The following is a 14,820-nucleotide window of genomic DNA, read 5'->3' on the forward strand; positions in this document are numbered from 1 at the left end:
TATCTTTCTGGCTAAAGATCTGCAGCAAGGGCCTCTTTTGGAAGTGCTTGAGAGGCACTGCAGCACCAGGCAGGAGGTGAAGCCTTGTGGTTTCCTCTCTGGCCCAGCTACAGAAGTTGCTCTTTCATTTCCACGAGAGTGGCTTGGAGTTGACCCCTGTTGCTTCTCTTTCAGTATTGTGTATGTATAGACGACTGCTCCTCCAGTAACTGCATGTGTGGCCAACTCAGTATGCGCTGCTGGTATGATAAGGTGAGGACACAGAACTTCACATCTGCTTAGATGAGTGTTGGCTAGCTGAATTGGGCAAAATTCAGAATTTCTAATAGTACCTAAAAACAGTTTCTTGCACAGCTCCTCTGATTTTTATTTTAAAATGCCTAAAGTTGCAGTCTCAGCTTTGAGGCATATGTGATAATAACAAAATGTGTACTCAGGGAAGCTTTTCTGTTGTTATTTGTTTGTGTTGCTGTCATGCCAGCTGAGCCATTAATTATACCCGTGTGATAGAGAGCATTTAGAAATCCATGCGTGAAATCAGCTTCCATCTTAGAGCAACATAGAAAATGCTGTAATATGTAAAGAGGGGGAGGGTGGTAGAGGGATTTTGCCTGCCTTTATTTATCGTGATCCTTCTGGATGAGAGCAAAGTAAATATGTTTTAACTTCAGCATTGCCAGAAGCTTGGTTTGTTTTGGGTAAGTATGCTTCAATCCTCCAGGGAGGTGTTGAGGTTAATATTTGGACAGGTTCTGCTAAGATCAGAAGTTCTGCGAATCTCTGCAAGTTTCTCCCAGGGGGAATATTGGCATCTTTCTTTGCTTTGTAGCCATTTTATTTACACATTAATAGGTGATTACATCTTTAAAGCCATAAAAGCTAAATTTGTTAAATATGATGAACTGCCTCTATCGCTTTCTTAATCCTATGTGGTTGGTAGATAATTGAATTGTAGCTTTTTTGGGAGAGTTATTTGGGAAGATAATGTGGTTTAGAACTTGGGTGTACTGGCCTTATAATCTGGAAGTTTAGGCTTTATTCCAGAGATAGACAAAGCATCTGCTTCTCCCCTCCAGCACTGCAAAGTGATGATAATGATGATGCACACCATTTTTTGCACAGCACTGTAAAATAGTTTTTTGTTGGTGGTGCATTGGGTGATGCCAGGCAGCAAAAATGTAGGTGGTTTCTTGCTGTTCGTCAGCTGTTTGTGATAGTGGCTTGCGTGCCACTCTCAGAGAGGAGAAAAGCCTCTGCAGAAGTTGAGGTGTTTTGGGGGAGGTTGGGGCATACCTCCGTGTTGGGGTTGTCTGGCCCTTTTTGTACTTGGGGAAATTCTTCTCTGGGCCTGCCTCTGGTTTGGAGGGGTGACAGAAACAAAAACTAACCCAGTCTTCAATGCATCTCTTCTTCAGGACGGCCGACTCCTGCCCGAGTTCAACATGGCTGAGCCGCCGCTGATCTTTGAGTGTAACCACGCGTGCTCGTGCTGGCGGACCTGTAGGAACCGGGTGGTGCAGAACGGGCTCAGGTGAGGAGGATCCACAAGCAGCTGACACGACAAAAACACCCACAAACCACAGAGTCCCCCCAGCCTCAGCTCTGCCTGCAAACCCACAAAAGCCAGGGCTTCCAGGGATGAAACAGAGGTGGGGCAGGTGCCGCCACGCGGTGGTGGGAGGCAGAGTGGGTTCCTCCACACTGCCAGTGGGAATGAAGCAGCAATGGGCTGATTTGTGCCCTGCCTCTGCCCTGTCATGTGGGAACGGAGCTGTTCTTTTATCAGCCTGACCATAAAACATACAAATTGCTTGTGCATGAGCAGGCTGGATGCATCTTCTCAGGTAGAGAGCTCTGAAAAAAATTACAGCAACAGAAAATGCAAAGCCTGCATTTAGAAGAACTTGTAAGCTAGCCATTTACATTACAGAGGCAGGCCAGTATGCACAAACTTGGCTGCTTAAAGTTTCCCAGTTATTGGCCTGACTCCCCCTGAACTGGATATTTGAATACCTGTTGGCTTCAGTGCTGCAGATTAGGCTGTTATGGCTTTGGTGCCAGACTAAATATTAAAATATTTTGCATTGCACCTCTACTTTGGAGATGCTCGTCACTACACTAAATGTATCGGGACAAACTTCTAAGGAATCCCATTTGAAAAAGACTTCTGCATTTTTTTATGGTACTGATAACACTTTCTGTGAGCTTCGCATTTCCAAGGACGTTTTGCAACATTAAAAATAAGCAAGGAAAAGGCTGGATGCGTTTCCACAGAACTTTACCCCTCTGTGGTTTTCCCTGCCAAACTGCAGAGCTCCAGTGTCTACGTGGGGGTTTACTTAGGAGCTATACAGCCAGGTCTGATGCTGCTGCTTCCTTGCATGCTCAAGCGTTTCTCTGAAAGACGGGAAGGGTTGGAAACACAATCAGGAGCCTGGGAGCGTGGCTCTGTTGGGATGCTGTGGTGAGGTCAGGTGCTTGGCAGAGCTGTGCTCCCCGTGGAGCAAATGGGGAAAGCTCCTGTTTGGTCTGCAGTGTGACACGTGCGTGCTCCCCTTCCATTTTCAGTGTTTCCCTGTCTGTTTTGCTCCAAGTGAACTCTGCAGGGCAGTTTGTATGCTCCCATCTGGCAGGCTGACCCAGCTCAGTGAAGCCATGGTCCCACTGCTGCTGGCATTGGCCCCAGCAGCAGATCCCAAACCTGAGCTCAGCTCTGTCGTACCATAATGAACGAGGCAACACAGAGGGGATCTTCCTCAAGCCTGCAATGCAGCGCTATAGCTAGTTTCATGAGGGCAGTTGTTCTCTTGACGTCCTGTTTCGCTCCTGGTTAAGGCTCCAGGAGCTGCGAACAAATACAAGAAAATGATCGGCCCTGGAGAGGAAGCGTGGTTTGAGCTGACGGTGCAAAGAGGGGATGGGTGGGGGGAAGAGGAGAGAAATACTGGAAAAAGCAACAGGGTGAAGTTAAGGTGAGCATCAAATTTCTCTTTATTCCGATAACAGCATTGCTGAGAGTGGGGTTTGGTTCCCTCGGGGGGAGAGAGAGCGTTCCCTAGCCCTGGAGATTGTTCATCCTGCACTTAACTCAAGTTCTGGCTGAGCAGGAGGCAGAATGACTTACAGCATTGTTTCTCTGCCTATAAGCTCCATCAGTAAAATTCCACAGAGCAGCTATTACACCAAGAAGTTTCAGGTTGCAGCGTTTCTTCCTTGTCTTTCATCCAGGGAGTTGGATATGATGGAGCAGCTAAATGCACTGGCCTCAGCAGAGGGCAAAGGGATCAGAGCACTTAGCTCAGGGTGTTCTTAATTCACTGTAAGCTCCCTGCCTCCCCCTGCAGCACCCCTCCCTTCAGAACCTTAAGTCCTTTTCCAGCTTCCCTGCCTTCCCCCAGGTGCCAAGTGTGTGCGTGAAAGGGAAAGAAATTCAGGTGGTGGTGTTCTGGGATCCTGTGTGTGAATCCTCAGCGGTGTAACCACACAGAGCATCCAGTCCCATGCCCTCCTCCCCAATCCTGAACGTGTCCAGGCACCAGGCGTGCGCCCCACCAGCTACATTGGGCAGGGAGAGGGGGTGATGGGCACCCGTTCCTGGTCCCCAGGCAGTGCCCCCCCCCAGTGTCTGTCCTCTGGCTTGGAGCAGCTCCGGGAGCGGAGCACACACATAATGGCACCAGCGTGAGAACTGGGGGATTGAACAGCAAAACCATCGTTGAGTTGCTACTGATAAAAGGTTGCAATTTTTTTTTGTTCTTCCCTCTGCAAAAAAAAATAAATCCGTTGCCTTTCTGCTCAGTGCTGCCATTGATACGGTTTTGTTTCTTCTCCAGGACTCGGTTGCAGCTCTACCGGACACAAAAAATGGGCTGGGGTGTGCGAACGATGCAAGACATTCCACTGGGAACCTTTGTGTGCGAGTAAGTTATTCGCTCAGCTTTCATTAGCTCACGCAAAACCATCACTTCCCAAGGGCTGGCATGGCTTGCACTCGCTCCTCTTAGGAGAGGTTTTCATGCAAATCAAATTGGCACAGAGCAGAATTGCTCGCCCTCACTACGAGGCTTCCTGATCCCATTTCCTGCTCTGTTTGTCCTTTTCCTTGCAGCATGAAGCTTTCTCCACCCCTCTACATCTTGCTGGGATCTGTGGTGAGCTTGTAGCCATGTGCTGTTATCCCTGTGACACATGAGTCATGGGGGAAAAACAGATCTGGGTTGTGCTGCGAGTGCATCGCATGTTCGCTGTGTAAACGGGACGTTTAAGGTTGTGGGAATTTGGAACAACTTGTAAATCGGATCACTTTCTGATTCAGTACTGACTTCCCGAGAGGTTTCCCAGGGTCACAGCTCTGGCTTTAGTCTGATTCAGCAGAACAGTAAAGTACTTGGCGTTAAGTGTAAGTTTAGGCCCTGATTCAATAAAAGTACTTGGGAACAAAAAAGTTGAGATTTATGTAAAGTGAAAAAACTGCTGCTGAACCCCACAGTTTTTAGACTCTAAAGTGATACATGTACTTTATTAAATATTTGGAAAGTGTTTTTTTCATTATGGTACTAGTGAGCTAAGATCTTCTAAATAAGACTGGACTCTTGACCTTCATGAAAATGCGTGCTAGGGTTTTTTACAGCTAGTTATTGATGCTGTATAGGATCGGGTAGGGGATTGGTGAAGATTATTGCAGAATTTAAACAAATAAAGGAAAAGAAAAATCTGCAGTAAATCAGCAAAGTGTTTCATCCAGGCACACTCCAGGCATCCAGGAGCTGCCAAGTGCTGAAATTTTATTTTTTGAGAGTTTTTTTTTCCTTTTTTTTTTTTTCTTTTTTTTTCTCCAGAGTTTCTTAAAACTCTGCTGTTTGTGGGGGAGTCTTTCAAGTCTGTCCTCAGGTAGGGCTTCCTGTTGAGTACAAGAGGTCTCTGTTTTGGTTAAGCACTCAGAGATGATCCAGAGCCTGCGAGCAAATTTCTAAAGAATAAAGGCACCGACTTTACCAAATCCTGCTGGAATGTTAATGCACGAGAGAAATAAGCAGTGGTAAACAGGCAGCCCGGGGAGACGGGGCAGCTCTGTGCAGCGGTGTAATTATAATTAACACAGACGGGTGCAGTGGAGAGCGCGTCAGAGCTGGTGGGGTTCAGATACCACAGTGGCACTTAACTCTTCCTCCACACTTGCCAGGAGCTGCTGGGGCTGTTTCAGTGGCAGGCACTATCTTCTTCGTTATCTAAACGAGCTGCATACTAAACAGCTGAACTAATACACGTCGTGCCCGTGCAAGTTCCTCCTTGTCCCCGTCACTCTGTCTCTCACACGTTATTTGCACAACTCGCCAACTCCGGTCTATTCCATTGCCCTTCCTCAAGCCAGCTGCCCTGATCTCCTCTCTAATTCTGCACGTGCAGCCCTTCAGACTTTGTTCCTTCTTTTCCTCAGCTCTGGCCAAGAAGCCCCAGTGCCTGTGGTGCTCGGGGGCTGTTTGCACACAGCAGCTCCCTGGATGAGCTCCGTGGAAGCGCATTTTGCATTTTGCATCGGCTGCCTGGAGCAGTGCCCTGACTGGGTGGTCAATTTGTGCTGGGCTTATTCCTCTGCTTTGGAAGGTTGCTAATTGTATTGGCATGAGAATGACTTCTATTCCGTATTTTTTCACGTATGCCCACACGGGAGGCATGGAATGGTTCTCCCAATGGTTTTATTTTGCAAAACTCTTCCAGGCTCTGGTGCCGTGCAGACTCTCTGTGTGTAAATGCCTTTCTTACACACATGCTAGTTTGCAGCCTGCTCTGTGCTTTCAGCTTTTCTGTGTGACCGCTCAAAACATGATTTCCCTTCCCGTTTCTGCTTGCAGACTCTGGCAGCACGCAGCACTCGCTTCTGCAGGAAGCACTCAGCAGCGTTTGGAAGCAGCTGGGAGCAAGGCTCCACCACGGGCAGCCAGCCCCTGCGCAGTCACCTCGGGGTGGCTGCTGGGGAGCAGCTGCTGCAGCCCCTGCTGCTGGTGCCCCCCAGCCCCCTCGGGACCTTCAGTGAGGTCCTGAGCAGCAGCCTGGCGAGGGAGATGTGGCAGAACCACCCCGTGCCTGCCCTGCCGGGTTCCAGGGCAGAGGGGTTGTGCTCTGGGCTCTTCCATGCCTCTGAGCTGGGGAAGTCCACCACGTGCTCCACGCAGATTCCTCCTGAACCCCAGAATTTGCTGCTCCTCAGAACCTGCTGCTGCTAGTACAGCTGCTGTGGGTTGTTTTGAAGCTGCTCTGTTCAGGCTTCTTTGTTCAGTGTAACTGCTCACGCTGGTGGGTTAAGGACTTCCCTTGGAGAGGCTTGGAATTAGTGGGATGCAGAACCCAGAGGTTTTTCCAAGGTTCGTGTTTTCCTTCTGCTGTGTGTCCCTTATGTGGTTTCCAAGTACTTAATTCCTGTACAAAACATGATGCTCTAATAAGATGTTACCTGAATCAAGCCAGGTATGGCAGCCACACCCTCAGCCAGAGGCGCCCCAGGCGCCCTGTCCCATCTCCCACACCCCTGGAAATGCCGCAGCTTGTGCTAGGGACTTGGTGTTGCTCTTGGGTTTTGCACGGTGTGCTCTGATCTTGTGGCGAGGAGTGGCAGCATGCAGCTCTGGGATGTAGTTACTTGCCATCAGCATGTTAAACATCTTTGTTTAGACCAGGGAAATTAGGGAACAGTCTGCATTGGTGAGCAGTCCTGCAAAGGAGAGGAGTTACAGGAATGGTCTGTAAAGGAACACAGAAACAGCAATTTTTAATCCAATTGTTTTTTATTTTGTTTCACTGAATCGTAAACCTGAAGTGGCTGTCGCTGAGCACAGTTCCTCTCCGTGCAGCATTATTCAGCTGTTTCTTAGCTGCTGCTGGCTACTGTGCCACGCTACAGCAATTTCTCTCCTTCCCTGGCCATAATCTGCCTATTGCTTCAGGTCACCGGTGAGTGTGTGGTTTCCAGTAATGCTGCAGCCTTGCGGGAGCGCTTAATAAATAACAAGATGCAGCGGGGGCGAGCAACAGGAGCACACACGGCCGCAGCAGCCTCCTGGTCTGGCAGAGCAGCTTTGCCAGGCTGCTCAGATTTGGGAACAGCAGCCAAAGGCTCCCTTGTCACCGAGCGCGTGGGTCTGCCCCGGGTTAATGTTTTGTGGCTCTCCCCTTCTAGAGCCCAGGAGTTAAATGCTGCCTCGAGCCACAGGGGGAAGTGGATACGGTTGGTTAACGTTTCTAAAATGCCTTGAAAGCTGCGGAGGAAAGCTGTTAAGAGTGCTGATCGTGGAAGTGTCTGTTGATGCTACGAAGAATATTTGTTTTGGGAGTCCTTAGCTTATAGCTCCTTGGTGTTGTGCTAAAGGCTGGGAAGGCTTTGGTACCAGAATCTACTGTGCTGTTGAGTTCTTGTATTCCTTCCTCTGGCTCAATTTCTCTCCCCTGGGGCCTCTTGTTTCGGTTGCAAGCTGCTCAGGACAGAAAGTGTCATAGGTTGGGAGACAGATGAGCGAACACAGGGGCAGCAGGGGCTGCTGTAACTCGGGATTTTGCATCAAAACCAGCATCTGGCCAGAGCGTGGAAGGTGGCATGGATGTTTAGTCCTTCTCAGCAAGCCAGGCCAAGGAGCATATGTTTTGTGATGCTTGGAGGGCCTGACTGAAATCTACCTTGTGCCTGTTTTTACAACATGTGGTTGTTACTGAGATCATAGCTCTGGTTTATTCTAGTCTGAGAAGGATGAGAAAGAAGCCTACATCCTGCCAGGGGTTCTGCCAGCTTAGATTAGACCTAAGGCTCCTACAACAAGACTTTCATGGGTATGGAGCATGTGTAATCAGACAAAATACTCTGGAAAATGAAGAACAGAAACAAACCTTTTACACCGGGATGTAAACAACACAAACATTACAGTATTGTACAGAGAGCCAGGACGTGTGTCCAACAGTGACCAGAAGGAGAGTTGGATTAATGTATTGATCTTGGCCAACGAAGGAGATTGCAAAACGAAACATAGTCCTTGGGAAAGTAAATTTAGTTGGAAACAAAACTCCATTTTTATTATTAAAAGCGTTGCCCTGAAAAGACTGAGCTTGGAGCCAGATTTCAGCTGCTTTAAGTTGTTAAAGCTCCTTTTGCCTGAGTGGATCTGAAATGACCCTAGGGCTATGGGTTGTGATCAGTGCTGGGCTCATCCCTTCCTCCTTCCCCTCTTACCCGCAGGGGCTGGTGAAACCAAGCTTATGGTTGCACGAGCGTCTTATTCCTGCCTTGCTGTTTGCCTGCAGGTATGTTGGTGAGCTGATATCCGATTCCGAGGCAGACGTCCGTGAAGAGGACTCCTACCTCTTCGACCTTGATAACAAGGTACTGTATCTGAAGGGGCCGAGTGAGGCAAGCCCAAGGTCTTGCTCCTCCAAAAGAGCAGAGGGATTACTTGTCTCTGTCTTGATGTACAGCACGATCTGAAAGCCTGCAAAGAAGAGGGCTGCTTCCTCCCTGGGTTTTGTTCAGAATAGGCTTTAGGATTCATTAAAATCGTAACAGAGCCCAGCAGTTCCAGGCCACCGTGTTACATGCTGCCCACAGGGCTTGTTAATGCAAGGTGCTCCCCTGTGAAAACTGCAGACGTCCCGAGTTCAGCCGTACAGCTGTCAGTATGCAGGTGTGTGCACAGGAGTGTGCAGGCTTGCGGCAGGGCTGATTGGCAGCTCTGTAAGCTCCTCATAAAAAGATGTTGATGCATGAGCTTGGAGGGCTGAGAAAGGTGCCATTCACTTACAAAGGGATCCGTCAGTACCCTGGCAGGGACTTGAGGCTTGTTGTGCTGCCGGTTGTCCTGCACTGCTCTGCAGAGGGCTCATAGCAGAAATCTTGTTCTGAAAAGGGAGATCTAAAGCTTTTAAGCAAGGCTGTCACTCCAGACTTCCCTTGGGAAAAGAGAGGAGGAGAAAGGTAAGCTGGCGACTCAGGAGAGTGGGGTGGCTCCCAAGGAAAGTTGTAAAACAGCCTTTGTCTCATGTCGTCACCTGGTGACAAAGAAGTTTGGCTTTATTATTATTTTTAAAAAGTGATGGACATTCAACAGCTGAAAAAAAGGTAAGTGTGAATCTCGTAGTCTGTCTGAAAACGTAGGGGTCAAATTGTAATTAAAAAATCAAAGAGCAGTGGGGACTTAATGCTGCTTTGAGTGTTTATGAGCATGAGACTGCCTGGGCCTTGCCTGGCCTTGTGGTTAGCCCCTGGCTGGCAGCCTCGAGGGAGAACTTCTGGATTTTACCTTTGTAAAGCAAGGAGGGAGACTTAGGTACAGGAGCAAGCATGTGGTCTTTTTTCAGAGACCACATCTTCAGAGTGGGGCGTCTGTGTTACAGGCACTGCTCGTGAGGGATCGCTCAAAGAACCCCGAGGCAGAGCAGGGAGGGCAGGGCAGAGCCTGGCAGGTCCCATTGCCTCTGGAGCACTGGGAAGCACTGGGAGGGCAGCCTCGGGTCCCGCTGAGCCCTGGAGGAGTGGCCTGGGTGGAGCGTGAGCTGAAATGGAAGAGCAGGATGGGGACCTCATTTCTGATGTCCTTGTTCTTGAGTTGTGGCTTGTGCCAGGTGAATCACTCAGCGTGCCAGGCCCTGCAGTCACATCCCTGCCTGTGTCTGACAGAGGGCAGGCATCGAACAGCCAAACCTCGCTGCCATTTCGGGGCTTCCAGGGAGCAAGACACAGCACAGGAGCTGCTCCCTTTTTCTCTGTACTAGAGACCTGGAGGAGACGTGCTATTTCTGGGAAAGATAAGGCCGAGTTTTAGCTGCTGTGGTTGGTTTCTGTTGGGGTTAAGCCACCCCTTCCCACGGGCAGGCCCACCTTCTGCAGTCCCGTGCATGTGCTGGGCCCTGCTGCACGCCGCCTGGGAGAGGCTGCGGTCAGAGCCGAGCACTGCTGCAGGTGAGAAGGGCTTTCCTGGGGCTTTGCCCTTCTGAGAAACCCCAGAGCCTTCCCATTCACCATGTCCTGAATTGCATTTTGACAAAACTGCTGACCCCACTCCTGGTGACACTGACACACCGGTGGGATCGCTGCCCTGAGGTGCTCCAGGTGCCTCACCTGGCTGCTGGGTGAGCCAGCAAAAAGCCACGTGTGGACCCGTGCCCGACTGGGAACCGTTTGTATCACTGCTGACGATCACCAAAAGCCATTTGAAATCAAAATGCCCTTCCATTTTAAGCACTGAGGATGAACACAGGCTTCTGCACGGCCCTACAGTCTGCCTGCTCTGTTGGCAAGGGGCCTCACCCCCCTGAGCAGGTCATGATTCTGCTTTTCCTCTCTGCCTGCCACCGTGCGACTCCGACACTCGTGTAGCTTGTAGCAAGGTGGGACACGGTTTGCTCTGGGACTTTTCCCCTCAGCAGTGCTGCAGTGAGGATGCCGCCCGTGCTGCTCAAGGCAGCTGGCTCCGTTCTCGAGCAACACATCTCGACTCGTGTGGTGGCAAGCTCAGATCTTTCCAGACAGTCACTCAGGGGGTAGCAGTGGGTGGTGATGTCCTGGCCAAAGGAAGGTGGCGTTTCAGTGGGTGAAAGCAGTGCTGAGAATCACTTGCACTGATTTCAGTCACTTGGAGCACTCCGTGTGGGGTGGGACCATGTGGGCGATGCCTCTCCGGGCACTGGGACATCTTCCCTGGGCTCCTGCACCAGTCGGGCGGTGTGATCTGACCCAGCTCATCCATTAAAGATTGCAAGGTGCTTGCCCAAAAGGGAGTTTGAGCACTGCTAATGGATCCTTTTGCTTTTGGCCTCTTTGCAACTGAAATTAGCTCCTGTAATTAAAGTATCTGCTTTGCACAGTCATTCTCTGCTGGAATAAAAAAGCCCTGAGGGGGGTTCTTTTATTTCCATGGAAAACAAAATATTACTGCTGTCTGGGCTCTATGGAAAGGGGATTTGTGTTCTCACTTTCACTTTTATCTGCAAAAAACTATTTTCTCTAGGCTCTGGCTTTGTGTTTCCCTGCTGTCACGTTCAATTAGGGGGCAGAACAGATGCCTGTTCCCCTGTCCAGTGGCTTTTACCTATAAGATGTTTGTCTGCACAGAGCATAAACCCCACTGCACCAAACTGGGGCTTCAGCAGAGCAGCTCTGTGCAAAGCCAACGTGCCAGCCAGTGTCAGGAGCGTTTTTAAAAGGTCTTTGGGCTTGTTCGGGCACACTGCTGTGCCCAAAACTATTTTCAGGGTACTGTTGAATGTAAAAGTAAGCATTTAGTCCTTCTGAGCCTTCCTTGGTCATCATTCTTGAAGCTCTCCAGAGTATTAGTGGACAGACCAGTACTTTGCCTGTTGGTTAAGCAAGTAGCAGGCATAATAAAACCCACCTCATCTAACAGAATGTGCAACCTTTCTCCCTCCAGGATGGAGAGGTGTACTGCATAGATGCCCGTTTCTACGGCAATATCAGCCGCTTCATAAACCACCTCTGCGAGCCAAACCTCATCCCGGTGCGGGTCTTCATGTCGCATCAGGACCTCCGCTTTCCCAGGATCGCCTTCTTCAGCACGAGGCACATAGAAGCCGGAGAAGAAATCGGGTAGGTACCGCCCAGGGGTGGCTGCCCAAGGGACAGAGCTGCCCGAAGAGCCACAGCTCAGCCCAGGGGCTGGAGCACGTTGCACGTGGCTCATAGTACTGGTACCAGTAGGGCTCATAGTACTGGTACTGGTCATGTGTTGGTCTGAAGGAGGCAGGGAGGGGATCCTCCCGTGGACATCCCCATTGCTTGCTGCAGTGTGTCCCTGGTGTCCCACCTACGTGAATTTTGGAGCAGTGCACAGACGAGCAGCGAGTGTAACTCCTACCAGCGGGAGGTCACTGGGGTTGGTGCCTTTAGGAGGCAGGAACGCAGCCGTCCCTGGGCTGGTCCTGCACTGCCTCTGTCCTGGCAGGATGGGAAGGATGCTGCCCTGGTGCCAAGCACTGGGACTGTGCCAAGGAATACGTAGTGGCCCAAAGTGCCGGTCTTGTGAAGCTGCTGCTCCATGTGTGTGCCCTGGAGTCCTAGGAGCTGTGCTGAGGTAGCAGTGTTCCCTTTTTGCAGCGTTTCCCCCAGGTACAGACCCCACAGCCTGCCTGTCCCCATCTTGTTCACCGTTCTGGTCTTCGCAGTGGGAGTTTCTCCGTGTTTTTGGCTAGGACGCATAGTGCTCAGCTCTGCTCAGGAAACAGGCCCTGGGTGGCTTTATTCAGCAGTGAGACTGAAACAGAAAACAAAACTCCGTGGATTTGGCCTAGGGTAGCCTCTAGGTGTGATGGGGAGGTTCTGCACAGAGCTGGGCACTTGATTTTTTCTCTCTCAAACACCTTCCTCTGCAGAGGGCCAAAAGCTCTTATGCTTCAGTGTTTGCTAGCCCAGCCGTGTCCCCAGGGTCCCTGGGGTCCTGCAGCACAGCGTCCCCTGACACAGAATTGCCCCAGGTGCTGCCAACCCCAGCTTCTGGTGCAGATGCACAACCCCTTTTGCTCCCAATCGTTCCTTCATTGCACATTGCGGTGACCCCGTTTTCTGTCTCTCTCTTGCAGCTTCGACTACGGCGACAGGTTCTGGGACATCAAAGGCAAGTTCTTCAGCTGTCAGTGCGGTTCACCCAAGTGCAAACACTCGAGCTCAGCGCTGGCCCAGCGGCAGGCGAGCACCTCGTCCCAGGACACGCAGGAAAACGGGCTCCCCGACACCAGCTCTGCCACAGCAGCCGGCCCCTTTTGAGGCTCCGCTCCCCAGAGACTGACTTGTTTTAACCCTATAGATTCACATACTGTCTGAATTTCCATTTAAAGAGAGAAAACCCGCTCAAGGAAAACCAAGGGTTCGTGACACTTAGGGCTGTGCCACCGACTGTTACTTGAGGAATAAGTGAAAGCAAATTCCACCTCCGTGGCGTTGTTCTCCCCTCCCCGGTCCTGGAAAGCTGCTGGTTTTTACAGTGCGTGCCGAGGGGTGGCTGTTGCGTTTTTTTTCCATGCAAGCTGTCCCGGCCTCCGTCTCGTAATGTGCAAAGTGTTGTCAGAGCCAAGGGAGAGCTGCCCGTCCTCCGAATATTGTTAATTGAATGGATCGCTCATGCCAAGTCATCTCCAGTTCACTTGTAATAAACTTTGAGTACTTGATGGGACTTTCTTTCTAAAAGCCGGGGGGAGCGGGGAGAGGGAGGGAGGTGCTGGCGGCCGCTTGTCTTGGCACAGCCCCGCGGCAGGGTCTGCTGCTTGTTTTCGTTGGTTAGTTTGGGGTTTATTTTTGTTTTTTAAACAAACCACCTCGAATTTCTCCCACATCTCGCAGGACGTTGCGGTGGGGCCTTTCCCTTGGAGCTAGAGGGCATTTCTAACCAATGCCTCCTTGTTACCAAATTCACCGGCTTTTTTTTTTTTTTTTTCCTCTTCTGATGAGATGAAATCCACAGTACTTAACCCCCTTCAGTCCCCGTCTCTCCCGAGCCGACCAGGGACGTCCCTCAGGCCCTGCTCCCGTTCGGCTGTCTCCGTTAGAACCAGCTCCCGGCTGCGCCCTTGGCCGCGTTACAGTTTCAGTGTTCGCTTCGTCGGTGGAAGGATCTCCCTCTCCTGCCGCATTAACAGTTGTGGAGAGGAAAGGTTGAAGGGGATTGTACAAGACACTAACTTCTTAAGAAAACCAGTTTTCTTTTTTAAAGATAAAGCGGATGATATATATATTATAGAGAACCTCGACTCGCGTCTGCCGGCTGGGGCGAGCAGCAGACAGGACATGTCGCAGCAAGAAGATCCCGGATGCCACCAGCTCGTCCGTTCCCATCACTTTTCTCAACGCTGGGCACCTTCAATTAATTTTTAAGCCACATGCTATGAGGTTTCAATAAACTGATTTATTTTTTACCATTACTGAAACATTGGGGACTAGCATTAAAAAAGGAAAAAAAAAAACACAAAAAATACACAAAAAAAAACACAAAAAACCACAAAACAACAAAAAAGAAACCACAAAACAAAACGGTGCTGATTCTGGTGTGATTTTTGCTCACCACGTGAATATAAACTATCAATTGTATAAAAAGAACAAAGTGATTTTAGTATAAAATGCAGGAAAAAAACACAAAACTTTTTTTAAATTGTTAGTATTGTAGTGTGAATAAATTTGCCATCACCTTTTGTGTGGTGGCTGGGCAGGTCATTATCTTAATTTTTTTTTTTTTTGCATATATCTTTAAATACTGTAATTAGTGCAGTAACAGTTTTTTTTTTTGTTCATCTCTTCTAGAACATTCATAATGCCGTCATGTTTATTATTATTATTTTTTTCTGTTAATGTTTTTGACAGTTTTAAAGGAGCAGCCTTTTGGCTCTGATCATTTTCTTGTTCTGTTTTCAATGAAATCAATAAAAAAAAAAAAAAAAGTGCTTTAAAATGAGTTTGGCCTTTTTTTGCCCGCAGCACTGCCGCCACGTGGGGGCTTGTCCCAGAGCGTGGGGCTGGGGGTCCTGAGCCCTTGGCTTTGGGCTGCTTTTCTCATCCTTGGGCCTGAAAGGAAAAGAAGAAAATGAGCGAAAAAGAAAAAAGATAGTAAAAAAGTAAGCCTGGCTGCCTGGGTGGGTTTGTTGGCTGGTTTGTTTTTAAATTTTGTGTTATCTTGAAACCCTAAAGTCGTGAAATCCCAAGCTGGGGGTGTGCAGTGCCGCCCCCACCTCCTGCCCTGCCCAAGGTAGAGGAGCCCCCATGGCACCGTCAGCTCAGGTGGGAGCCAGCATGCGCCCGCCTTCGCTTTGGGGTAAGTTTGGGGACTTTCCTCTTTATTCACA

At 49.7% G+C, this 14,820-nt stretch overlaps 1 protein-coding gene across 19 annotated transcripts in view; it reads left to right on the forward strand.

The window, feature by feature from the left end:
• Positions 1 to 14,122, forward strand: part of EHMT1 (euchromatic histone lysine methyltransferase 1) — a 112,706-nt gene extending 98,584 nt beyond the window's left edge. For all 19 annotated transcript variants that reach the window (XM_072025447.1, XM_027471165.3, XM_038165167.2 and 16 more), the window contains 6 exons: positions 175 to 252; positions 1,416 to 1,531; positions 3,834 to 3,920; positions 8,287 to 8,365; positions 11,406 to 11,581; positions 12,571 to 14,122. In XM_072025447.1, the coding sequence (XP_071881548.1) occupies positions 175 to 252; positions 1,416 to 1,531; positions 3,834 to 3,920; positions 8,287 to 8,365; positions 11,406 to 11,581; positions 12,571 to 12,754 (720 nt within the window). In that variant the 3' untranslated portion in view covers positions 12,755 to 14,122. The remainder of the gene's footprint in view (positions 1 to 174; positions 253 to 1,415; positions 1,532 to 3,833; positions 3,921 to 8,286; positions 8,366 to 11,405; positions 11,582 to 12,570) is intronic.
• Positions 14,123 to 14,820: the final 698 nt, after the last annotated feature.

Source organism: Anas platyrhynchos, chromosome 18 (assembly GCF_047663525.1).
Source record: "Anas platyrhynchos isolate ZD024472 breed Pekin duck chromosome 18, IASCAAS_PekinDuck_T2T, whole genome shotgun sequence".
In the NCBI taxonomy this organism is placed as follows: Eukaryota; Metazoa; Chordata; class Aves; order Anseriformes; family Anatidae; genus Anas; species Anas platyrhynchos.